The sequence below is a fragment of the Cervus canadensis genome, chromosome 19 (genome assembly GCF_019320065.1).
Source record: "Cervus canadensis isolate Bull #8, Minnesota chromosome 19, ASM1932006v1, whole genome shotgun sequence".
NCBI classification, from domain to species: domain Eukaryota; kingdom Metazoa; phylum Chordata; class Mammalia; order Artiodactyla; family Cervidae; genus Cervus; species Cervus canadensis.
In genome coordinates, this window is record NC_057404.1 from 61,614,514 (window position 1) to 61,639,460 (window position 24,947).

At 40.7% G+C, this 24,947-nt stretch overlaps 2 protein-coding genes and 1 long non-coding RNA gene across 10 annotated transcripts in view; 1 reads left to right on the plus strand and 2 right to left on the minus strand.

Moving 5' to 3' along the window:
- LOC122422381 (cGMP-specific 3',5'-cyclic phosphodiesterase-like) overlaps positions 1–20,408 on the minus strand; it is a 75,378-nt gene extending 54,970 nt beyond the window's left edge. For 3 of the 8 annotated variants that reach the window (XR_006263801.1, XM_043438873.1, XM_043438876.1), the window contains exon 1: positions 19,892–20,407. Coding sequence is in view for 6 of the 8 variants with exons in the window: in XM_043438873.1 (XP_043294808.1) it covers positions 19,892–20,013 (122 nt within the window). In the remaining 2 variants the exon portion in view is untranslated. The other 5 variants (XM_043438874.1, XM_043438875.1, XM_043438872.1 and 2 more) reach the window with 3 other exon arrangements.
- Positions 1–24,947, minus strand: part of LOC122422380 (rho GTPase-activating protein 20-like) — a 480,282-nt gene that overhangs the window by 121,252 nt on the left and 334,083 nt on the right. The window lies entirely within an intron of this gene.
- Positions 20,430–24,947, plus strand: part of LOC122422384 — a 39,409-nt gene continuing 34,891 nt past the window's right edge. Inside the window, exons 1-2 of the long non-coding RNA XR_006263802.1 lie at positions 20,430–20,752; positions 22,006–22,084. This is a non-coding gene — a long non-coding RNA (uncharacterized LOC122422384). The remainder of the gene's footprint in view (positions 20,753–22,005; positions 22,085–24,947) is intronic.

The following is a 24,947-nucleotide window of genomic DNA, read 5'->3' on the forward strand; positions in this document are numbered from 1 at the left end:
TCTTTGTGACCCCATGGACTGTAGCCCACCAGGCTCCTCTGTCCTTGGGATTCTCCAGGCAAGAATACCGGAGTGGGCTGCCATGCCCTCCTCCAGGGGATCTTCCCGACCCAGGGATTGAACCTGCATCTCTTACATCTCCTGCATTGGCAGGCAGGTTCTTCACCACTAGCGCCCCTGGGAAGCCCAAATGGATCACGAGGCAGATAGTACAAGGTACTGATATGAATAATCACTCCAATCTATTAAGTGAAAAAAGAAGATCCAGAAGGAGGAGAGAAGAGCTAATCATTTTCCTGGGTCTCCACTAAGTCTTTCACTTATAGAGTGTTCCCTGAATTATTTTATTTTGAACAATAATCTATTGTTTGGTAAATACATATTACCCTGAATTGACACCAATCTATAATGCAATGGGTAAAAAAAATATATAACATAGATATTATCAGGATTATCTCATAATTCCAAGTGTCAGATACATTTTAAAGCTCTCTTTAAAAAGTACTTACTATATTACTCCAGTGTATACGTAGCACAGAGTTTTGTTTTTTTTTAATGTAATTGCCTAATATTTTATAAATGCATGCCGTGGCTTGGCACAAAATTTCTAGTGATAAGAATATACTCTGGTAACAGTGTATCTCAAAAACTTCTATAGAAATGAGGGGGACATACTTTGGGAAATGTTTATGTAATGTCCAAAATCACAAAGACTGTGCCAAAGACACTGATGTCAGATATGCATGTGAGAAATGTACAGGAAGCATTTGAATAAAGTGTTTTGTAAAACATGAAACAGGAACCCAGCAATATGTTTAAGTTAATCTAGTTTATGTGATTAAAAAATATGTACATGTAACTTAAACACTTCTCAAATCAACATAAAAACAGGTATTTTAACTATGTCAGCTACAAACCTGAAACACAGCCTCAGCCTATTTATCCTCTCACTGAAAAATGGTGATCAACATTTCAATTTTTAATCAAACCAACTCCCTGACAACATCTACACAGACACCTTGAAGCGGTGAAATCACAATTCCTAACACCCTGCCCTTCTTCTTGCTCAAATCTCACTCCCTGTCCACTTTCTTCATATCAGTTACTCAATTGCACATCTAGGAATTACTCTGAATGTTTCCTTCAACTCTCAGATCCAATCTAGCAACCAAGTCCCGTCTAGTTGACTTCCAAAACGCTATACTCCAACCTGCTCATTTCTATCTCCTATACTACTGCCCTGGCTCAAGCTGCATCATCTCTCATCTTGGACTAAGGCCACAGCCCCTTAATTGGACTCTCTGAGGTTATACTAGCCTCCTTCAACCCATTCTCCCCATGGCAGCTAGAGCAACCTTTGGAAAAGTAGGCCTTAGCATCTTCACCATCTTACTGGGCTTCTCACTGAACTGAGAGTAAAACCTAAACTCTTCCGAGCCCCGACCACAGGCCCTCCTGGCCACACAGGCCTCCCTGACGCTCCTCAAGCACATCAAGCCTTGACTGCCCCCAGGCTGGGACGCTCTCCTCACCTGCATCTGGCAGGTCACGGCTCCCTCCTCACCTGCACAGACAGGTCTTCCCTGCTCACTCCACCTCTCAAGGGGCCCCAACACCTCATGTTCCCCCCCGACACGATCTGAATTCTTGTTGTTGCTCTTCAGTCGCCCAGTCCTGTCCAGCTCTTTGCAACCTGACAGACTGCAGCATGCCAGGCCTCCCTGTCCCCCACCATCTCCCAGAGCTTGCCCAAGTTCATGTCCATTGCATCCGTGATGCCGTCCAGCCATCTCATCCTCTGATGCCCTTGTCTCCTTCTGCCATCGATCTTTCCCGGCAACAGGAACTTTTCCAATGAGTCGTCTGTTCACATCAGGTAGCCAAAATATTGGTAGCTTCAGCCTCAGCATCAGTCCTTCCAATACTCGAGGCTGATCTCCCTTAAGACTTTGATCTCCTTGCAGTCCAAGGGACTTTCAGGAGTCTTCTCCAGCACCACAGTTCAAAGGCATCAATTCTTTGGCATTCTGCCTTTTTTACAGTCTAGCTCTCACCACTGTACACGACCAATGGGGAAGACCATAGCCTTGACTATACAGACCTTTGTTGGCAGGGTGATGTCTCTGCTTTTCAACACACTGTCTAGGTTTGTCACAGCTTTCCTGACAAGAAGCCATCGTCTTCTGATTTCATGGCTGCAGTCACTATCCACAGTGATGTTGGAGCCCACAAAGAAGAAATCTGTCACTACTTCCAACTTTCCCCCTTCTATTTGCCATAAAGTAACGGGACCAGGTGCCATGATCTTAGTTTTGGTTTTTTTTTTAATATTTAGTCTTAAGCCTGCTCTTTCACTCTCCTCCTTCACCCTCATCAAGAGGCTCTTTAGTTCCTCTTCGCTTTCTGCCATTAGAGTGGTAATGAATTCTTACTATCATCTATTTTTCTTGCTTATTAACCTGTTGGTTTACTGTCTGTTTCCTCCAAGGAGATGTAAATTTCATACTCATCTGTCTTGTTAACTGCATTCCTGTACTTAGAAAATGTCTGTCACATATTAATACTATGACCTTGATAAATATCTGAGTGAAGTGAATGAATAAATAAATGAAGCCTCCTAAACTAACTGCATTAAAAAGGACAACAGTCTTTTGAAAATTTGAATGCTTAGAAAATCAACATTATGTTTTAGCTGCTAATGGTCACCACCCCTTGGATGTAAGCCTCATCACTGACCATGGCTACTCTCCCCTCATTTATCCCGTAGGACCTGTTATATATACATCTTAAACAGGGTGTTTAATTTGTCTCACAGGTGTTGTATTTCTAGATACTTTCTTGGAGAAATGAACTCAGTATTAAATGACACAGGAAAAGTAGATCTGGTATCTTCAGTCATTCAGTCAACAATTTTTATTAACCACCAGTCATGGGGGGAAAGGTTTTCTCAAGACCACATTATTGATTATCTGTGTCCCTGTAGATATATATGCCTGAGGAGGAAAACATAAGTTATCATAACATCAAAACAATTACTTATAAACCAGCCATAAATAATATTAAATCATCTCTTACACCTCTCTCCTTTCAGGCATCCCTTGACGTTTTGCAGTGCATGACCTATGTGGCTATGTGAAGTGAGCCTTCTTTCCTAAGACTAGTATTGATCATCTCCTGTTCTTTAATACTTTAATTTCTGCAAATACAAATCACTTGCAGACTGAAATGTAAACTTACATAAGATATAAAATTTCTAGAAGCAGAACAAAGTGATGTTGGAGACTATTCTAATATTACATAAAGCCACTGATAATTAAAGGTTAAACCCAATTAAAAACCAGATAACAAAATCAACAAAGATCATTAACATAACAAATACCTGAAAAGAAAATTCTATTCAAACAAGTGCATTCTAGATTAAGAAAGGCTGCTGGAAATACTGAAGATCTTCAAATGTTAATTTTAAAAAACTGTATTTGGGAAGAAAAACTCTATGATTTTGTTGCAAATGTCAAACAAGTAAAGTTATTTGCCAGAAACTATTTTACAAATTAGCTTGGAGTTTCCATTATAATTTAAATTTTATTGGATTTAAAATAAATTTACTTTCATTTACTTCCATTTTTCAAAGTAAAGTTCCAATCGAAACCTTTTCACTGATACTTTTTCATTTTAACTGGATTCACTTTTAAGTGTCCTTTTCTCTAGACTGCATTGTGCTCATGAAGCTTCTTGTGCACGTCAGGCACTGTGCTGGCACCCAGGGATACGGGAGTGAGCAAGCCCAGACCGCTGCTCCCCAAACCGAAACTTAGAATGTGTCCAGAAGTTAATTTATACACATACTGAATTTTGCTGTCATATGAAGTTATATGTCGTTGTTTAGCTGCTAAAGTCATCTCTGACTCTTTGAGACCCCATGGACGATAGCCACCAGGCTCTTCTGTCCATGGGATTTTCCAGGCAAGAGTACTGAAGTGGGTTTTGCATATACATGAATAAAGATGGAAAGATGAACATGTCAAATATGAGGGTAAATATACCAGATGGGAGTCAAGAAACCTGGTTGACAGCTCTGACTGGGGCAACTCTCTTCTATGGCCTGGACAGGATCTCTACTTTCCCTTTTTTCTCTCCCTTGAATCTATGAGATTTTGAAAAGTATGTCTATCAGAGATACTGGAAGAAAAAAGCACCATTTTATTTAAACCTGGCGAGGCAGGTATTAACAATCCTACTTTCTAAATTAAGAAGCTAAATTAAATGGCTAAACCAAACACACTCTATCTGGTAGCAAAACTAGGAATCAAATCTAGGTTTCTTATTCCAAGTCTTACTGCCTATAAGAATATAGAAGTTCCCACAGCATCAATGTTTGTCATGAAGAAGACACCTCATAACATCCAGATGCAGTAGAAAGAGTCAAAAATCAAATTTAAGCATATAAGGTATAGAAGGAACACAGTCGCTCACAACGGCACATCCTCTGACTTAATTCTTTCCATCCAGACCACAAAAGGATGGCATACTAAACCACTGAGGCAAAAACAGTGTCACGGGACCCAGAACAAAAACTCTGAAAGACAGTGTCCTTAAAAAAATCTGACTGAATCTCATGCCTGTTTCTCTGAAAACAGGTCATGGTTTACAAACCTAAAATGATGCACTGAAAAGAACGTATATTAAACGTGTTCAAGATAAGAGTAATTCTCAGGGTTGCACTGTTGTTGTTCACTCACTAAGTTCAGGACTGATTCTGTGCGACCCACGCACTGCAGTACACCAGGCTCCTCTGTCCTCCACTGTGCCTGAGTTTGCCCAAACTCACACCCATCGAGTCGGTGATGCCATCTAATCATCTCCTCCTCTGTTGCCCCCTTCTCTTCCCGCCCTCAATCTTTCCCAGCATCAGGGTCTTTTTCAGTGAGTCAGCTCTTCCCATCAAGTGGCCAAGGTACTGGAGCTTCAACTTCAGCAGCATCCCTTCCAGTGAATATCCAGGGTTGATTTCCTAACAGTTGATTAGTTTGATCTTCCTGCAGTCCAGGAGACTCTAAAGAGTCTTCTCCAGCACCACAATTCAAAAGCATCAGTTATTCAGTGCTCAAACTTCTTTATGGTCCAACTCTCACATCCGTACATGACTACTGGAAAAACCATAGCTTTGACTATATGGACCTTTGTCTCTGCTTTTTAATATGCCATCTAGTTTCAAAGGAGCAAGTGTCTTTTAATTTCATGACTGCAGTCACTATCCACTGTGATTTTGCTAAACTTAGCAAATAAAAATACTGGATACCAGTTAAAACTGAGTTTCAGATAAACAATGAATACAGTTTTAATATAAACTATCTAAAATTCAAATTATACTGAATTTATTTCAAATGACCATACTAGTCATTTGATATTCTGTTTTTCCCAACTGAAATTGTTGGCAGATAGACATCAAAGAAAAGGTAGGTTCTGTGTAGCACATCAATGAGCTCTGTGCCATCAAATAACTAACTGTATCATTGAAAGGGCGCAAAGGATCCTGTGTGTTATGGTAACTGAACTTTTGAAAGCTCTTAGATTAATAATGTGTGGCATAAAATTCTTCCTTACATCAAGCCTTTTCATTTTACTGTCCAAATCATGCCATATATTTAGTAGAGAAAAAACAAACTGCAATCTGCTTATATAACGGAGGCTGACACATTGCTAAAAATTCTTGGGAAGCACTGAGAGGCTATGTTTTTAGTCATAAATCCCAAATTCCAATCTATACTTTAGCATTTGTTACCAATGGGATTTGTAACCAATAGCAGACAATTTTCTTCTGAGTTTCAATTTCATCCTGTTTCCGGCAGGGGAGACACTGACTGTTATAACTTCTTCCTAAAGTGCAAGGTGGCAACTATCTTCAGTTGAGTATAAAGTCAAGAATACTAAACTGGCCATCAGGAGATCATTCTACCGGACAATCACTACTCTGGAGTTCATTCTCTCCTGAGTACAAGTTCTTCATTGTAAAAATGGGCAGCTCTCTGAACGGGTCAGGAAGATGCCCACAAGTGCTTACATTATCAGCAGACCAATAGGTGATGATTATTAGGTCAGTCAACTCTCGTCATCTCCTTTTGCCCCTTAGCTTCTTCTCTTTCTTATTCTTTCACTCATCTCACAGGGGTGATGTTCGAGTCAAATTAGAAAATGCACATGGAAGTATTTCAAACTCTCTTCCACATACTTAAGATGCTGCTATCTCCTAGACCCTTTCCAGTGGAGCTGCAGGGCTGGCCTAAGGGGCAATGGGTGTTTATTTCCTCATAACGTTCTCTGAGAGAATCAGAGAAAGCAAGGGGGGAAGAAAGGTCATGTTCCTGGTGGTACAGGCCCACAGGTTTAGCGGGTCTGATATGATTTGGAAACAGCCTGTCTACACGTACCCTGAGCACCTAGGTCTTTGTCCAAAGAAGATAGTGTAGATTGTTATTTATTATAGAATCCCACTAAGCTTCCCCCAAAAAGATGAGTTACATCATAACTCTACATAAATTACATCCTAGCTGTCTGAGCAAAAGGAACGAAATGGACGCAAATTCCACAAAGGTATTTTACCTCTGCTGGAGGTTCTAATAACTTAGAAACCCTACTTCCAAGTATAAGCAAGTCTTTGTTAACTGCCCTGCAAACAAAAACAGAGCAACCATCTTGAAGTCTTTGAGTTGATTTAACTTTTACAAGGCTGTTAATGAAAGACAACAGGCCCTGGATGCTAGAAATAAAGCCACAGCCAAAGGAAATGCAATAAAAGTTAATGCCAAGAATTTATAATCAATGACAAGATCCTGATGTTTAACATCCCATCCAAATCATTCCTTCTCTTCTCACCGAAACCTATTTTATTATCCTCTAGTCAGTTATTTCCTCCCATATTTTATTACAGAAAAAATTTCTTACCTCATAAATGAATTATATGCCTCTTTTAAAATAGGTAAACAGTTCAGTTTTGTTCTTAAACTTTTACAATATGTCTTAAAATAACTGGAGAAATCCTGCATGCGAGCTAACTCGCTTCAGTCGTGTCTGACTCTTTGTGACCCCATGGACTGTAGCCTGTCAGGCTCCTCTGTCCATGGAATTCTCCAGGCAAGAATACTGGAGTGGGTTACCATTTCCTTCTCCAGGGCATCTTCCTGACCCAGGGATCGAACCTGTGTCTCCTGCATTGGCAGGCAGGTTCTTTACCACTAGCACCACCTGGGAAGTGAGATGCAGAAACCCTGGAGGGTACCAAAATCAATGCCGGGAGTTATTTTCTCAGGTAACATAAATGTGAATACCATTTGTGATTTCAAACTTGTAACACAACTTGGCACAGATGCTGCTCACGGCTCACCAAGGGACCCTTTCCCACAAGGCAGGTAAACAGCAAGTAAAGAAGTAAAGAACCTCAAAAGAGCAAGTAAAGAACCCCCCAAATTGATATTAATTAGATGGCAGGAAATGAAGCCAACTGGGAGCTGATAAAAACTTGCTATGAGTTATCAAAAATGTGACTTGGATTTTAAATCTCAAATCTTTTAAAACAATGAATCCAACCAGAAGTTTACTGCCTTAATATTCCACTTTAGTGAAGACTCTAGCAGCTCAAGAGTCTTGCCCATGCAACGATGATGTAATATAAAAATCAGTGTCAGGAGGAATAATCTTTAGCATATTTTGACTTCATGAGGCTTCCTTAGAGTGTTAACAGCACTGCATCTTTCAAGACAATGTGTCAGGGTGGGTGGAGCGCCCTACAAAACTGAGTGGATGCACTCAAAGGCCCGGCAGCCAGGTTCCAGCAGCTGCTGCACGAAAAGGCTGCGTACTGGCATTTCCAGGGCCGGACGTTTGGGGTCTTTAATAATATACAGAAGAAAGGAATGAATACATCCACTTGTGAATGATTTAAAAAAAAAAACAAAAACAGAAGGGAATCTGTGGGGCAGAATGTCTAGGTGAATTGTCTGGTTTTTTTTTAATCATTGTAATAGAGTTTATCTCATCAAAATTATACACATGGCAGAAATAAAGTGCTATTTCATACTACACATCCCATGTGTTCATATTTTTAAAGAAGATGAAAAATATATTATTCTTAAAATAAGAGTCGAGGTAATGATTAAACTGAATGGTAGCAAGCTAATAATATCTGTTTTTACTGGATATTTAAATAGCTTTAATTTTTGTATATCACCTATACTTCATCTCAAACTTTTCAAAAATTTTATAAATTGATAAATAATATTGACTAAAAACCCTGGAGGAGGAAATGGCAACCCACTTCAGTATTTTTGTCTGGGAAATCTCATGGACAGAGGATTCTGGTGGGCTGCAGTCCATGGGGCTGCAGAGAGTCAGACATGACTGAGCGACTGAGCACACAGGCACATTCATTTAAAAAAAAAATGGAAAGTCACTATCTGATGGCACATACTCTGTTAAGGATGAAAACTTTCCCCTTTTGCAATTTCTCATTTTCACTCAATAGTACTATCTATCACAGAAAGGAAAACTACAGTTTATAATTTATATTATAACTAATATAATTTTTCACTAATCTAATTAGATCACAGTTTTTTCCAAATGCCTATAATCTAGACGTATTAAATTGTATATGCAAAGCACTGCATAGTGAAATACAAGCTCTCACATAGCACTTCAAATATGATTAGCAAAAGGGATACACACACACAACGTAGCTCCATCCAATAATAACTTTACTTTCTACCAAAGTTGAACTTGCTCACTCAGGTTACAAAACGAATCTTAAAAAAGACAGGAATATCTTAAAATACATATTCAGTATTCCAGATGCTTTTTGAAAGGGAAAAATAATTAAAATACCTTGTCTAGGTTTTAAAGAAAATTTCTTGGCATCAAGAAAAGGAAACAATTTACAAAGCAGTGTAAAATTCTAAGGTAAACATAATAATTCTCATGAGCTAAAAATATAATTAGATGAAACCTACTTGTAGAGCAACTAGCTTAATGTGTTTTGTACTCTTGCCTAAAATAATGTACCAGAGGATAAAAATCCTTTGAAAATATACTGCAGGTAGGGTATCTGTAGTCTAATACTAAGAATATAATTGTTAACAGTCTAGTATCTAAATTTTCAGCCACTCTATTTTAAAATATCATTAGAGAGTTCCCACTTTTTATGCTCTAAAATCATATATGGAAACAAAACGCACTTGGGCAAAGTCTCTAGGCAGCTCATTTAGTAACGGACTTGCACATTAAGAGGCACTAGGAGGAACTTCAGCCTCTTCCTGAGTCAAATTTCTCATGCCATTAAATCTCTGAGTCTTTCCTTTGCTTCCATTAATACTGACACTGAACTTCAGTGGAACATGGCGTATAAGGGCACCAGGTGGGACAGACTCAGGCTTCAACCCAAGCTGCTTCTAAGATAAGACCTCAGGTGCATTATTTATGCTGTCTATAAAACAGAGATAAGGGTATTAACCCTCATAGGCTTCCTAAGAAAATTAAGAAAAATGACACCTATGAAGTGATCGCATAGAGTCTGGTACTAAGGGTTTAATATATTAGTTACTGTTTTTAAGTTAATCAAACATTAACTGGAGTATATTTTCAAAGGCAATTAAAATTTTTGTAAAAATAAAAAGAATTTATTCATGGATTTCTACAGAATAACTAGATGTTAGCCATTTGTTTTCCAAGCTCCTAGTTTAAAAGCACTAATTTCTCTACAAAAACACTTGTACAAAACAAAAAAGGTGTTTTAATGTCTGTAGTTTCTCAAACTAGAATTGAAAAAACACGGACTCCCTAGACCAATAACTATACTTATGTATGACAAAATTTTCTAAATAATAAAGAATAAGAGCTGATCATTTAGTTAAGAAAATCACTGAGAGAGCATAACTTGTTTTTCTATTACCACTCAGAACTTAATTGCTAAAAATAAGTTATAGAATTTGGAGGATGATGTGGTTTCTAAATACCAAAGATATAATAAAACTGTTTAACAATTGTGATAAAATACACAACTAACTGCCTATGATAAAAACCATAACAATATTTCATAAAAACCATAATTTTAAACTGGGGAATGGTTTCAATACTTGATAAAAACAATGCTTTAACATTTGCTACAGGAGATTTAGGGATTAAAGTCGGTCCGTTTTAGTTCCTACCCAAGGGGGCTTACTTGGGAGAATTCTGTAAGTAGGCTGATACTTGGGCCTCCCGGATGTTACCCTGGTGTGGTATAACATTTGGGGAGACTTGCAGGGCGCCTCAAATAAAACAGAAGAAAAAGCTGCGGGCCCCGAATGACCCACAAGACACAACGCAGGAACGCGTTTTCAAGGCCACTATCAAAACAGCACCCCTTTCTTCCTTTCCCGTGTTTCTTCCATCTTCATGTGAATTAACTACTTAAGACGAGAATCAAGAAGAGTGTACTAATTTCCTGTCAAAGGATGGTTGATAACATAGAAATGGCTAAAATCATCTGTAGGAAAAACACAAAAAATCTCACATAAAATAGAATAGATATTTCTCCTGCTCCTGGATCCTAATTTTACAGTTTTAGTTGCCATGTTTGGACACTTTGACCTAGATCCACCACTCTTACTTAGAAAATACTTAAAGAAGGAAACTATTCAAATCTGAGAAGTTGACACTCTGCCCTTCTAGTGAGAATCAAGAATGCTTAGGGATGAAAGAGAATTTTAAACTCATTTACAAATCTCTCTGCCTTGACTTCTCCCTGCTCCCATCTCACATAAAGTCAAGGTTTATTAACCTGGGCCAGTTACCAAGCTGGGGACACAGTTGGGAGGTCTGAACTCCCATTCCAATTCCCTTTCCAGTACCTTACACAGTCTTCAGAAGGTTCTGTTCAAACCATTAATACAAATTCACTTTAAAAGTGAGGACACAAAGTCTGTTAAATCCCTATTCTGCTGTTCTAATTTCCACATATCAGAATAGGGGGATGACTCCCCAAACTTGCAATTATAATTAAACCACTGGTGATTCCCAACCTAAAATAAATTGTAACCTACTGAAAATCACTCTACAAAAAAGATTAAAAAATATGTATTTTTCCTTTAAATTTCTTAAGAACACTAGAAGTAATGCTATTATTAACATTTTACAGAGAAAGCAAATAAAGTACCTAAAGGTCATACTCTTAAGAAAGACGTAGTTTGGGAGTTGAAGCTTAAATCTGTCCTACCTGGGAACTTTAACCATCATAAACTGAAATAAATTTTAAAGGGCTCAGAACAGTGGTTCCCAACCAAGTACTTGGAGAAGGCAATGGCACCCCACTCCAGTACTCTTGCCTGGAAAATCCCATGGACGGAGGAGCCTGGGGGGCTGCAGTCCATGGGGTTGCTAAGAGTCAGACACGACTGAGCGACTTCACTTTCACTTTCATGCACTGGAGAAGGAAATGGCAACCCACTCCAGTGTTCTTGCCTGGAGAATCCCAGGGACTGGGGAGCCTGGTGGGCTGCCGTCTATGCGGTCGCACAGAGTCGGACACGACTGAAGCGACTTAGCAGCAGCAGCAGCAACCAAGTACTGCTGCCAGACTTCGGGGTGGCATCTGGAAACTCGTGTCAGAACAACGGGGTGCTCCTGACATGTAGTGTCTGGGGCCCAGGGATGTTAGACACCCTGGAAGACGCTGAACAGCTTCTCACAACAAAATGTATCCCTACCAAAGGCCCAACAGCATCCCTTTAAGAAGCAATCTTTTACTATAATGGAAAAGAATCTGAAAAAAGAACATATATAAAAAATATACATACTAAACACATATATAAAACATATATATATAACTGAATCACTTTGCTGTAAACCTGAAACTCATACAATATTGTAAGTCAACTATATTTCAATTAAAAAAGAAGAAGAAAAAAAGCAAGGGTTAATAAGAATAAAAGATTACCATACTATAACAGGGTATTAAATCAAACAGGGGAGATCTGAGACACCGCCAAGTGATTCCTCCAATAACCTCTACTCTGATGTTACAGTGAGTAGTTCCCTGGCTTCTGGTATGGTTTAGAAACAAATGCTGCCTAAAGTTAATTAACATTCTCAAGTCTTCTCCAGCTATGAAAACATCTGAGAAGCTTACTGGGACCAAATATAAATAAAATGCATAACCACTTCATATGGTTTTACATTCAAATTTGACCAAGAGTTGGAAGAGACATGTTTTGCAATCTTCCATGCATTCATAATCACATGTATGAAAAATGTTCCTTAAAGAAGTATCTATTTACATCTAAAAGAAAATCTAATAACCAAAATCTATGCTGTAAGTATGTAAGTCAATTTGTTTTACAGCTTAGACATGGAGAAAAGATTAGACTAGATTGGCATGTCTCAATATGAGGTATGAGAAGGCCTCAGAGTCTGAAGCAAGTATGTTTTGAAGACCTGTAGTAGGCTCAGATGGTAAAGAACCAGCTTGCAATGCAGGAGACCTGTGTTCATTCCCTGTGTTGGGAAGGTCCCCGGAAGGAGGGCATAGCAATCCACTCCAGTATTCTTGCCTGGAGAATCCCATGGACAGAGAAGCCTGCTGGGCTACAGTCCGTGGGGTCACATAGAGCTGGACACAACTGAGCGACTAACACCCACACACAGTTTTTCTATGGAAATGCTACAATTCTGTGTTTTCACACTAACGACAATAACAACAAAGACAGACAAAGACATATACTTTAAATTACTGGGATGACTACCTTATAACCAACTACTATCCTGCAATTTTAGGAGTCAAGTTTATATTTGTGTTTACAGTCACACTGCAGCCCAAAGGTTCTGGGATAAGGAGAAAATAATAAAGAGGTAGATTTAATATGGAAATATGCTTTCAAGCCAAGTAAAACCAAAAGCTGGTGTACTGTGCTATAGGACTGAAAGTTTCATGACTGTTGAGAGAGACCCAGTGGGAAAAATGAGTCATCACAAGGCAACTGTAGCAAAGGCAAGATGACCTCACCAGACCCCAGCATCGTCCTGCAATTAGGGCCACATCCACTCCGCAAGGATGATTTAATGAGTGTTGTCAATTTGCATTTGGCTAGAGTTTTATCATTTTATTCATAATTAACTTATACATTTATTTTGGTATTGCAGTTGCACAAATGCTATAACTATGATTAAATTATACCTACTCTTAAGAATTCCACATTTAACTAACATTAAAATAAGAGAAAGTCAATATTAGCTATGGCAGATAGCTGGAACTTCTGGGTGCACTCACACCACTTTCGTTTGGGAACTTCTCCTCCCTCACTGACACATCACACTATGGGTTACCTGCCCCAACAAAGGAAGGAGACAAACCTATTCTTCCAGAAATAAAGGTTGGTCCAGAGCAGGCAAATTATGCAAGTAAGGCCAAAATAATTCTCAGAGGACTGACATGGATAAGAAGGTATTTCTCAAACATCAAAAGTTTAAGACCCACATAAACTTGCCAAGAAAAATGTTCCAGCACATGAAGAAAGCCTGCTGGAGAATAAAACCAATATAGCACAGTGTCAAAAGGATGGCTGAACAAATGGATGGATGGTGGGATGAATGGATGGTGAGATGGATGGAGGGAAGAAAGTGGGAAAGACAGATTGATTAGATATATATACAGGCCAAAAAAAAGAATACTGACAAGATTATATCATCCCGCTGAATTTCACATCCAAACCAATCCCCAGGAATGTCAATTTTGCATGAGTTCAACATGAATTTCTGTCATTTGTGACCAAAAGTTTTTAAACTAAAATACTGGAGGTCAATAAGAATGTCTTTCTTTCACAGGGGAAGATTACTTAAATTTGAGAAACACTGGATTACACGATCTCCAGCTCTATAAAGTTCAAAGATTCTGTGTGTGTTTTAAACATTTCACCAGCTTAAAAAAAAAATCAGGATCTTTTCTTATAACCTCAGCACGCTTATTCAACAGAAAGTAGAAGTGATTACTTTTTTCATGATTATTACCAGCGATATTATATCAGATAGGAGACTTTTCTCTCTCAAGTTTAGATGTAATAAAATTATTCAGAAAAGACAATTTGAAAAAGTTAATCTTACGTCATGATTCAGAATCAAGGAAAAGGTTTCAAAGCATATAGAAGCTAATAATGGCACCTAAGATTTTAAAAAGCAAGTTCACTACAAACGACAAACGGGGCACATATATATATATATACATACACACACACACACATATACACACATGCATCCATATATATATTGAGTAGGAAAAGTTTGTTTTTTTCCATAACATCTTCCGGAAAAAAACAGAGGAACTTTCTGTCCTACCCAATAAAAGGCTTTAAGCTTTTAATATTTATCGGAATGATTCTTATAAACTTAACACTCAGTTTGCTTTACCTGCCTGATATTTAGTTGGTAATACATATAAATTCCTACCAGTAAGAGAAAATGAATAAAGCACTCACACCATGAAAAAGAAAAAAAAAAAAAAAGATTCAAAATAAAATGAGAATACCAAGTCAGTAAGTAAGATTACAGAGCTAAGTATCAAGTGAATGACTCATATGGAAAAGTTTCTTCAGTTTTTATTCTTAGGTTGTAACTCACAGGTACTTTTTTTTTAACTGAACCTGATTTAACAGATATTTCCAAGGCCACACCAATCAGCCACATCAATTGGTCAACTAAATCTGTATCTGTTCAGCTAAACTAATCTCATAGGAAGTCCTACACAGTCAATAGCCACTCTGCATTCCAAATTCAGTCATTTTTCAACCCTTCACTGTCAATCACCTCAGTGATTTATTTAATTACTCTGCAGTCCTTACCAAAGGCTTTTATCCTAAGAAAAGCTTTTATCCTACACTTAGCCCTGAAAACAAAGAAAGAAAACAACTCAATACAACAGTTACAGGTTTAACAAATTGTTTGTTTGAAAAATATTTGGGACAAACTAATAAACAGCAAGCAGTTTTTCCCCCAGCCTTTTTAACTATGAAAGAACTTTCTCCCAACCATTATTAAAATGTACTATGAAGTTCAAGCAGTTTTAAGTTAAATTGCGTCTTCAAACCTAGAGGAAGCAAAGCATCTTGGTAAGACATACTCTCTGTAATGAGGTGAGGGTGAAGGTACAAACTCTATCCATACAACTTGAAAACACCTTCAAATATTTTAAAAGAAATGATATCAGAGACAAGACTCAAGTCATTTCTTTAGATGGAACTATCTAAATAGGAAATTCTGTTGCACCACATAATCAAAATGCTAAAAGTTGCTCATCTTTAGGTATTGAAGATGACTTCATGAAAATATTAGCAATTTCTATAGATTTTTAGATCACAAACTGAAAAAAAAAGTTAATGAAATGTATTACAAACCTAAGTATTATATTAATATTAAACAAATATATTTATTTTGAGATATTTATGACTAACTGCCACTGCATTGGTTCTATCACAGTTTTAGGAATCATGATCTTGTATTGGGGGCTCTAAAAATGGAACTAAATATAAAACCTTGAGAACATTAGTGACAGAAGAGCAATGAGAAGCATCATTTCAGGGGCTCCTGCAGATTCTTCTAGATTTAATCACATCCAAATTCAATCCACATGAGAACTTTTAGGGCACTAAAAAGTGCCTTAGAGCTGGCTATAAGAACCCTGGTTATAAGCAATACAAGGATAAAAGGACATTATCACACCAGAATTACCATAATAAAAATATGAGAAATAATATCAAAGCCCGACTAAGTCAATACGCACAGGATTATATTGTCTTCAACCCTAATGACTACATAACAAAATATGTTTAACAAAATGTTTGTCTGAAAACTGTGAAAAGTTTATATTCCTATATGATATAGAAATTATCATTTTAAAGAGTGAATAGCAATATTTAGTTTATACCCATCATCTGACTTTAAGAAAAATATTTTGCAAATAATAATTACAGCTTCAAGAGATAAAAAAAATATTAAAAACAAGCAAACAAAAAAGAAAGAATCCTAAACAGTGAACTTGGAACACCAACTAATTCACCACAGCTTTGCAGTGTTAAATAAAAAGTCTATCATAGAAAACTGCATGGGAGTGTAAAACTTCTGTTTCTGGACTTTGATCCAAGAAGTCATAAAAAGTTGCCCTCACTTAATATCTCCTATTTCCAGTATGTGCCAAATATTCTCAAGCTTTTGTCTAGTACAAAACAAAGTAATGAAAAGTCAATCATATTACCTCGTCAATACTAAATGACATAAAACACTGCCCACAATCACAGAGCTGGTAAGTAATATTGAAAGGTAAATTATTCTAATATGCTGTCAAGAATAACCACAGCTGTTAAAGTGGCATTAGCATCAGAAAGGCTTCATCTGCAAAGGCAGGGGCATTTAAGCCCCTAAGGAACACGGTATCTCAAACCTGGAGGACTGCAAAGTTTTCTACAACAGCAAGGGTGGGAGTTTTCCACAGGTTTTAGTTTCCAGTCGCAAACTAATTTTTATGCCAATAGATTATGTTATGAATTGTTCAACTGACACTCTCAAATCCACTTCAACAGGTTTTGACTGCTAAAAACCATTTATTTGTGTGCTGCACGCTCTGGCTTCTAAGGACGTGTTTAGCTCTGTATTGAAAGATTATTATAGAAAACAATGTAATATAGCAGCAATAATTGCTTTCCAGGTCAATCAAAATTCACAGGTGTTTAAATGAGAGTTTAGGAGTGCCAGAACCTTCCTTCTATTCAATGACTACTATTGGGTGCAGACCATTCAGTCTGGGAAAAGAACAGAGAAGCACAGATAAATGTCAAACAATTAAATCAAATAAGGAGGAAATAGTTCTACCAATAAGCCTGTCTACAGATGCAGATGGCCAATCTAAGTAAATCCAAATTTATTTTAAATAAATAAACATGCAAACCGCCCCTACAGAGCTATTCTATTTCACAAGTTTCCTGAATTACAACAGTATTCATTTTATACATACAAAATTTAAGAAAAGGGGGGTAGCAAAGTAACAGGAGCTTCTGGTTAAACACACACACACACACACACACAGCTCAGCTGTAAAGTTAGTGTCTGCAATTAGATTTTACCGCAACCATGTGAATCACATGGTTTAGCAGGGTGGCATTTTTATGTCCAACCTCTCATTCTTAAAATTTTAAGTCTCCAGCTAATGCTATCAAATATAAGCCCAAATTGGAATACTGTTTCTAGAAAAAATTATGGCTACGCACAAGACTTAGATTATATTCTTCACACTGACAACTTTCAGCACTTTATAATTCCTAAAACTGAGGGCCTGTACTATTCTTGAATATCTTCACTTTCATTTTCCAACTTCTACTCAACACAAACTCTTCTCTCAAGATTATATATATATACACACACACATATCACAGAAAGTGTTCAGCCTACTCTCAACATCAACTGTAATATAAAAACTCCAACTGAAGAAAAAGTCTTTAACAGTCTCAGATGATCTAAATTTTATACTAAGTAGTGTCATTTTGAGAATTGAGATTTTAATCCTATGCTACTTCGGAGGGAAAAAAATGTGAAAAGAAATGTAACTGAATTCATTTAATTTATTAGGAAAAAATATTACTCTTCAAGTTTTGGCAGATTCTCAAAGTGAAGTATTCTTATGTATGAGTTAAAAGCTACCGCCAAACACCCCCAAGTTTGTGTCTTTAAAGGGAGAGGAAAGAAAACAAAACAAAACAAAAGGATATTAACTCTGATTTTTAAATAAATAATTTCGTTCTTTCTTAATAATATGCCTAAGGAACATCTCTAAAGAACATCCCCCTTCACACTTAAAAGATCAGCCCAGATCTCCTGCCCAGTCTCTTATGCGCTGTAATTCATTAAGGGTGGAAGTGTGCAAACGGTGAAACGAATCCGGAGACAGAGGGCCTCGGAGGAGACCACCTCTGGAAACTGTTGGCCTCCAGCAATGGATAATTCCAGGCCTAGACGGTCTTGGTGCTCACCCCAAACTCACAGAAAAGTGCCCTTCGGAAAGAAACCACTTCCATTCAGGGTTTATCCTCTGGTCACTCCAGATTAAGTATTGTGACAGAAGACGAAAGCGGGGAGAAGAGGATTTTAAAAGGAAGGCGGAGTAATCAAACAGAAGAGAGAAGGTTTGTCCCCAAACCTGCGCCTCTGTTAAAAACCCCCGAAGTCATCAAACCGATACCAACCCTGAACGTTCGTTGGGAGAAACGGAGTTAAAAAGACTCATCTAAGATTTCAAAATTATTACCTCTGCAGGAATGTAAACGAAGACAAAAATGTCAAAGAACGCATTTTCAATAGAGCATCTCCCAGCCGGTGCGACCCGGGTGCCACCAGCCAGCACAGCACCCGGCCCCACCGCGCCCCCCGGGAAAAGTGGGAAAGACGGGGGGACTGCTGAAGGAAGTACCTTGTTTTGTCTCCAAAGGGCAACATAGCAAACGTGGGAAGTTGGAGGTGCACACCAGGCGGCCTCGGCGGACCCTGGACTGCAGGAGGCGTCGGGGGACGACGACTCGCCCAGGTGAGGCGGGTCGCTCGAAGCCGGCTTCCCTACGGTCCCCGCCGTCGCGCCGCCGCCCGCCGCCGCCCGCTCGCCCCGCGCCGCGCCGCCCCCTGGCGGGGAGCGCCAGGCCGGACCGCGGCCGTGCGCCGGCGGGTGGGAGCCCGGCTGCCAGCCCCGGCCGGCTCTTCCACCATCACCGCCCCGCGTGCGCCTCCCTCCCGGCCGAGGCGGCCAGCTCCGGCTGCCCGAAGGCCGCTGCCCCGAGCCGGCGACGGCGAAGTCCGGGCCCCTTCTCCAAAGGAGTGCGCCTGGGAGTCAGCCCGCGTCCGCGCGCAGCAGCCTTGCCCTGGCTGCGGCTTCGCATCAACTCTCCGGCTTCCGGGCACCCGCCAGCCTCCCACTCTTCGTTCCACCCTCCTAGCCCCTCGGCTTCAGCCTCAATGCCTCTCCAACTCTCCCGCGGGCGTTTCCCACGCGCGCCTCGACTGTCAGCCGCGCAGCCTCCTCCCAAAGCACAGGCTCCCTCCTCCCCGCCCTCCGCAGCAGCCGCCCGGGCGCTTGGCTCCGGACCAGGAAGACTGGCCTCCGGGGTCGCCTCGGGCCGCGCGGGACCTGCCACCCCCCGGGGTCAGCTCTCCGCCGTCCTTTGTGTGCGCGCCGCCAGCCCCTCTGCGGAGCGCCTTCCACGCCGCCGCCTCGCGCGCAAACGCGAAGGAGAGGAAGAGCGCGGGACAACTAGGGGACTGGAAGGGGTAAAAGACGACAGCACTCACTCTGGGAAGGTTCCGGCATGGTGCTGGCTTTGGGCTGCTTCTCGGTCTCGCCCCTACCCCGGCTTCCCCGCCCCGCCAGGGCCGGGGCAAAGGGGGACGGGGGAGGAGCGGAGCCACGGGGACCGCGTTGGAAATGGTGCTTCCGGAGCTGCAGGGAAGGGGGTCAAACACTGTTTTGGTTTCGCTAAGGAGATTTAGGGGAACCAGGAGGCTAGAGAAAGGCCCGTGAGCGCAAATATATGGAAATAATCTTGCTCCCAGGGAATACCAGGGCAGCCGGCGTGTAGGGGGTGGGGGTGGGGGTTCGGCACATACATTTTTGTATTTGAACTTTTGTGAGCAAGTTGGATCGGATCCGACGCTTGGATTTTTCGACTGTACTCGCCTTAAAAGTCGAGGTCTCTACACCGTAAGATCATGGCCCTACTTCAAAAGCACAGGGCCTGAGAGTGGAGGCTGTTTAATGCTTAAGGAAGGGAATTCAGTAGGGAAGAGAGAAACCCCAGGTCATGCTCCTTGCCCCGGCCGGGTCTTCCGTGGCTCCTCCTCTTACCTGGTGCCTTTCCTAACAAAGTAAGAGAAGGTAAAGTTCCAGTGATCGTCCAGCCACGCTTCGACCGAGTCCTGGTCCCATTGCTGTTGCGGCCGCGCGGAGCCGGGGCCGGCCCTCTCCATGATCAGCCCGGCTCTCTGCGGTCAGCTGGTGCTGGTTTTCCACTCCAGCTGGGGTCCTTTCCCTCGGAGGAGCAGAACTCGCCTCGAGACCCTCCCCCTTCGCCCTGCTTCAGTCGGGCCGGCTTTCGGCGGAGCAGCTCAGGCGCCGGGCCAGCCTCCTGCCGCGCCCCGCCTCTCCCGGTCCTCACCGCTTCCAGGTGCGGCGGGCGGGGCGGTGCTGCAGCCCCGCGCCTTCCCCGGGGTCTGTCTGAGACTGGCTCTGGAAGTCTCTCTAGGCTCCAGATTCCGAGGCGGCCGGGGCGGCGACTGGCGAGCTCTCCGGAAGCCTAGTGGCCAGGACTAGAAAGGAGGCCAGGCGGCCGCTGGGGTGCGCTGCGTGCCAAGCCGGCTCCGGAGGAGCGCGCAAAGGTGACTGTGGATGTGTTCGCTGAGCGTCCCGCTCTAGGCAAGGGAAGGTCACGCTGTGGAGACCCAGCCCAAACCCAGAGAGCGGTAGCTGGGGAAATTTTCGCCCGAAAATGAGAGGTGCTAGTAGCCCGGGCTCTTTCACCCGGGCCTGGGAGAACAATGACTGTCTTGCCTCGCTTTCCGCCAGATCAGCGCGTGGGTCTGGGAGGAGCTGCGACCCACGGCCCACGGAGCCCGGACAGCGCAACCGCTCAGGGCGCCCCAGCCAAGGACCACGTCTGGGGTGACGAGATCTGGGACGTGAGTCACCAAAATAGATTCGACAGTCCTGGTGGGTAACTTCTAACAGAGCCATTCCTGTGATTAAGGTTAATACTAACCATAGTAAGTATAAATTAACTGCCTTCACAGGAAAGGCTTAATTTGCCTTTCTTTGCATTAAGCCCCCTTTCCTAACTGGAAAAAGATAAAGGTAAATTGAAATACAATAATCACTATGGTTTGTGTATGAAATCGCAAATCTCCATACAAGTAGGTTAACTTGCTCGTAGGGGCAGTCCCCAGGTACCGTGCAGAGCAGCCAGTTAGCCCAGTTTTTAATTCGTCATTTATATTGAACTGGAGTTAAAATACACATGCCTCGAAAAATGTATCCGTTTAAAAGGGCTCGGCATTCCTACCCTGTTTTGTCGTATTCTTATCATGCTTTGATAGGGCTTCCCTTGTGGCTCAGCTGGTAAAGAAACTGCCTGTAACTGCGGGAGACCTGGGTTCGATCCCTGGGTTGGGAAGATCCCCTAGAGAAGGGAGTGGGTACGATCCCCTAGAGAAGGGAGAGGCTACCCACTCTAGTATTCTGGCCTGGAGAATTCCCTGGACTGTATAGTCTGCTGCTGCTGCTGCTGCCGCTGCTAAGTCGCTTCAGTCGTGTCGGACTCTGTGTGACCCCGTAGACGACAGCCCACCAGGCTCCCCCAGCCCTGGGATTCTCCAGGCAAGAACAATGGAGTGGGTTGCCATTTCCTTCTCCAATGCATGAAAGTGAAAAGTGAAAGTGAAGTCGCTCAGTCGTGTCCGACTTGTAGTGACCCCATGGACTGCAGCCCACCAGGCTCCTCCATCCATGGGATTCTCCAGGCAAGAGTACTGGAGTGGGTTGCCATTGCCTTCTCTGTATAGTCTACCAGGCTGCGAAGAGTCAGACACGACTGAGCGACTTCACTTCACTTCTGTCATGCTTCACAAAAAAAGAATTGGGAGTCTTCCCTTGCTTTGTTCTCATCCCCATCTCCCTGCAGTTTTAATATGGTATTTTGCAATGACCTAATTTTTTTTGGCAGAATTAAACTGGAGCTGTGTGTTTCACAATGTGTGAACGACACCATTAGCAGTGATATACCAAAAGTGATGTAGCTGACACACTTTTAACAAACTCCTTTCAAAATATTCTTGGCAAGAATGTAAGACATTACTCACTACATAGAAACACATAATTAAACAGATAATATGAGAACTTTAATGAATGTCTTCCAGTCCCCCAGTTTATACTTCCTTCATTAAATAATTGTCCTTTTGTAATTTCAGTTTCTTTGAAAGTTCACTGTTGTATGCAAGTAGCCACAAACCAGTAAAAAGCAAGCAAAGGAGTATGAAATAATACATGGTAAGTTATATCAGATTTTTAAATGAGAATTATTTTCTAATTTCTGACTATGATAGTGATTATAGTGCTCATGACCTAAAGACCGTCTCCTCAGTGCTCAGGTTTTCTCTGTGGAAGGTCATGCATTTCTCCCCTAAGGAGGTCAATTATAATTTAAAATTCTACTTCTAACTAAGGATGGAGTGAATTTTTGGCTTAAAAATGCTTGCTTTGGTTGGCTACCATGATTAAATAAACAGGCATTATCCAAATGTCTGTTTTCTCTCCCAACCTGAAAGGGTTAAATTATCAGAAACCAGGAAGGCGTCTAAAAAATTTTGCAAGAAAAACAATCCCTGGACTCTCCCATCAGTGAGTCTCAAGTCTGTGTGGTATAGATGTTGGGTGGGGGTTACTGTGAAGGCCGTTACCTGAGTGAGTATATCACAAGGGATGGGGATGAGGCATTTCACACTGTTCTAGTCTCTAGAAAACTCAGATAAAACAATACCTCTTGTAACTTTAAAGTACTTAAAGTTAAGAATATTTTGAACTGGCCTCACCCTGGCATCTGTTCTCCAGCTCCTTTTATTCTTTATCCCAATTTCCCCATTTTTTTTAACATACATTCTTTCTAACTTATTGGTATGGATTGCTCTAAGCATATCAAATCTTGTTTTAGAATAAGTTGAAGGATGAGTAAATAATAAACATTACCAGGAAATAACCTGGAAAATGATGTAAATACTACTTAAAAAAACTTGCACTGACTTAACACAAAGCCCTCCAACCTGTTGTATTCTCATTGTACTAGGAAAAAACCCGAAGTCTCTAACATGGCTTACAAGGTTTTGCATGACTTTTACTCATTTCTGTTGCTAAAGGTTTTGTTCATACAACTAGAAAAAACAAACAAAACAATGGGTGATCAAATTCCTTTTCCAAAAGAGAACACAGATTATAAAAGTCATGACATCTTTCCTGCCTTTTTTTTTTTTCAAACACTACATAGTATCTTCTTTTTCTTACAGCAAACCTATATATTCTAAGCTTGAGAAAACTGAGTAAATATATTAGCGCATATAATAGGATCTAGGTCCCTCATTGTTGAAGGGGAAGCCTAGAAGGTACATTGTGATGTTGAAATGCAATTGGAGGTTACAAATTAAATGTGTGTGTGTGTGTGTGTGTGTGTGTGTGTCGCTCAGTGTGCATGCGTGCATGATGTGGGGAAATCCCACATGACAAGGAAATGCAGGCAGCTTTTAAGAGCTGTGGGCAGCCTCCAGCTGATAGCCTACAAGGAGCTCCAGCCACCAAGAAAATTAATTCTTCGGTGTTGTAACTGCAAGACGAAGACTAAAGTGAGCTCAAAAGCAGGTATTTCCCCAGTCACGCCTCAAATGGGACCACAACCACAATTCCAGCCAATAAACTGATTGCACCCTTATGAGATGCTAAGCAGTAGACATCTTCATAATCAACATCTTAATAACACTGAGTCCTATATCTATTAATGTACGTATTTATCCATTTACTTCAGTCTTTCAAAATTTCTCCCAGCAGTGTCTTGAAGTTTTTAGTGTACATGCCTTACATGTATTTTGTTAAACTTATTTCAGTATATATCCCACTGTCACTGAGAAATACTAGAAGCAATGATATTCATGTGGCAGAGTACACTTAGTCCCACATTTTGGTTTAAACATATCTTTCTTCACTTTAAAAGAAACCAAGAGTCTCTGTAGAAGATTCCAGGTCTGTGACAGGGAAAGTGCAAAATATACCTGGAAAATCTTGTTTTGACAGAATATAAGAAAGACTTAAAAATAATGCCAGCATATCAGAACAGAGGACTTCCAAAATATAATACAAATCTGAAACAATTAGAACATCAAAATACATATTGATATATATTGACATATATTGATAGTAACTAATTTTAAACCATTGACTAAAATAAACTGTGATTCCATACTGATATAAATAAGTAACTAGATAAGCAAATAAACAAAAGAGAAAGGAATGTTCCAGAATGTCAATGAAATGAATATAAAAGGAATCATGTAATTACAAAATCATTGAAAAGAAGTTGTTAGTCACTCAAGTCATCTCCGACTCTGCGACTGCATAGATTGTAGCCCACCAGGCTCCTTTGTCCATGGGATTCTCCATGCAAGAATACTGGAATGGGTAGCCATTCCCTTCTCCAGGGGATCTTCTTGACCTAGGGGTTGAACCTGGGTTTTCTGTATAGCAGACAGATTCTTTTACTGTCTGAGTCACTAGGGAAGCCCAGAAAAATCACTAATGGTCATTAGAATTAACTGAGGAGAGTGTGATGATGGGTGGGATATTTACTTAGCTTCAAGTATCACCTGGCAGGTTTCTTATTAGTTACCATGGGCAAATAGTATATTTACAACAAAGAGACTCTAACTAAGTGATTCAGTATCACTTACATTGGGACAAACCAACAGTATGCACATTTTAGAACATACTGAGAAGGATACAACATTACATTTATGTCATTACTGTCAAAATTGTGAATCTAATCATGAGGATGAGATTGACTGATTTCCATACAAACATACCTAGATTGAAGGACATTCTGCAAAATAACTGGCCTGCATGCTTCAAAAATTTCAAGGTCAAGAAAGGTAAAGACTGAGGAGCTGTTTGTTAGTTATTCATTGCTATGGAGCGATACCACCACACTATTAGTGACTGAAAGCAACACACGCTCATTATCTCTGTTTCTGTGAATTAGGAGTCTAGGTTGGTTGAGCTGGGCATTCTGCTCAGGGGTGTCTCACAAGGCAGTCAGGGTGCTGGCCAGAGCTACAGTCTCATCTGAGGCTCAACTGGAGAAGGAGCCTCTTCT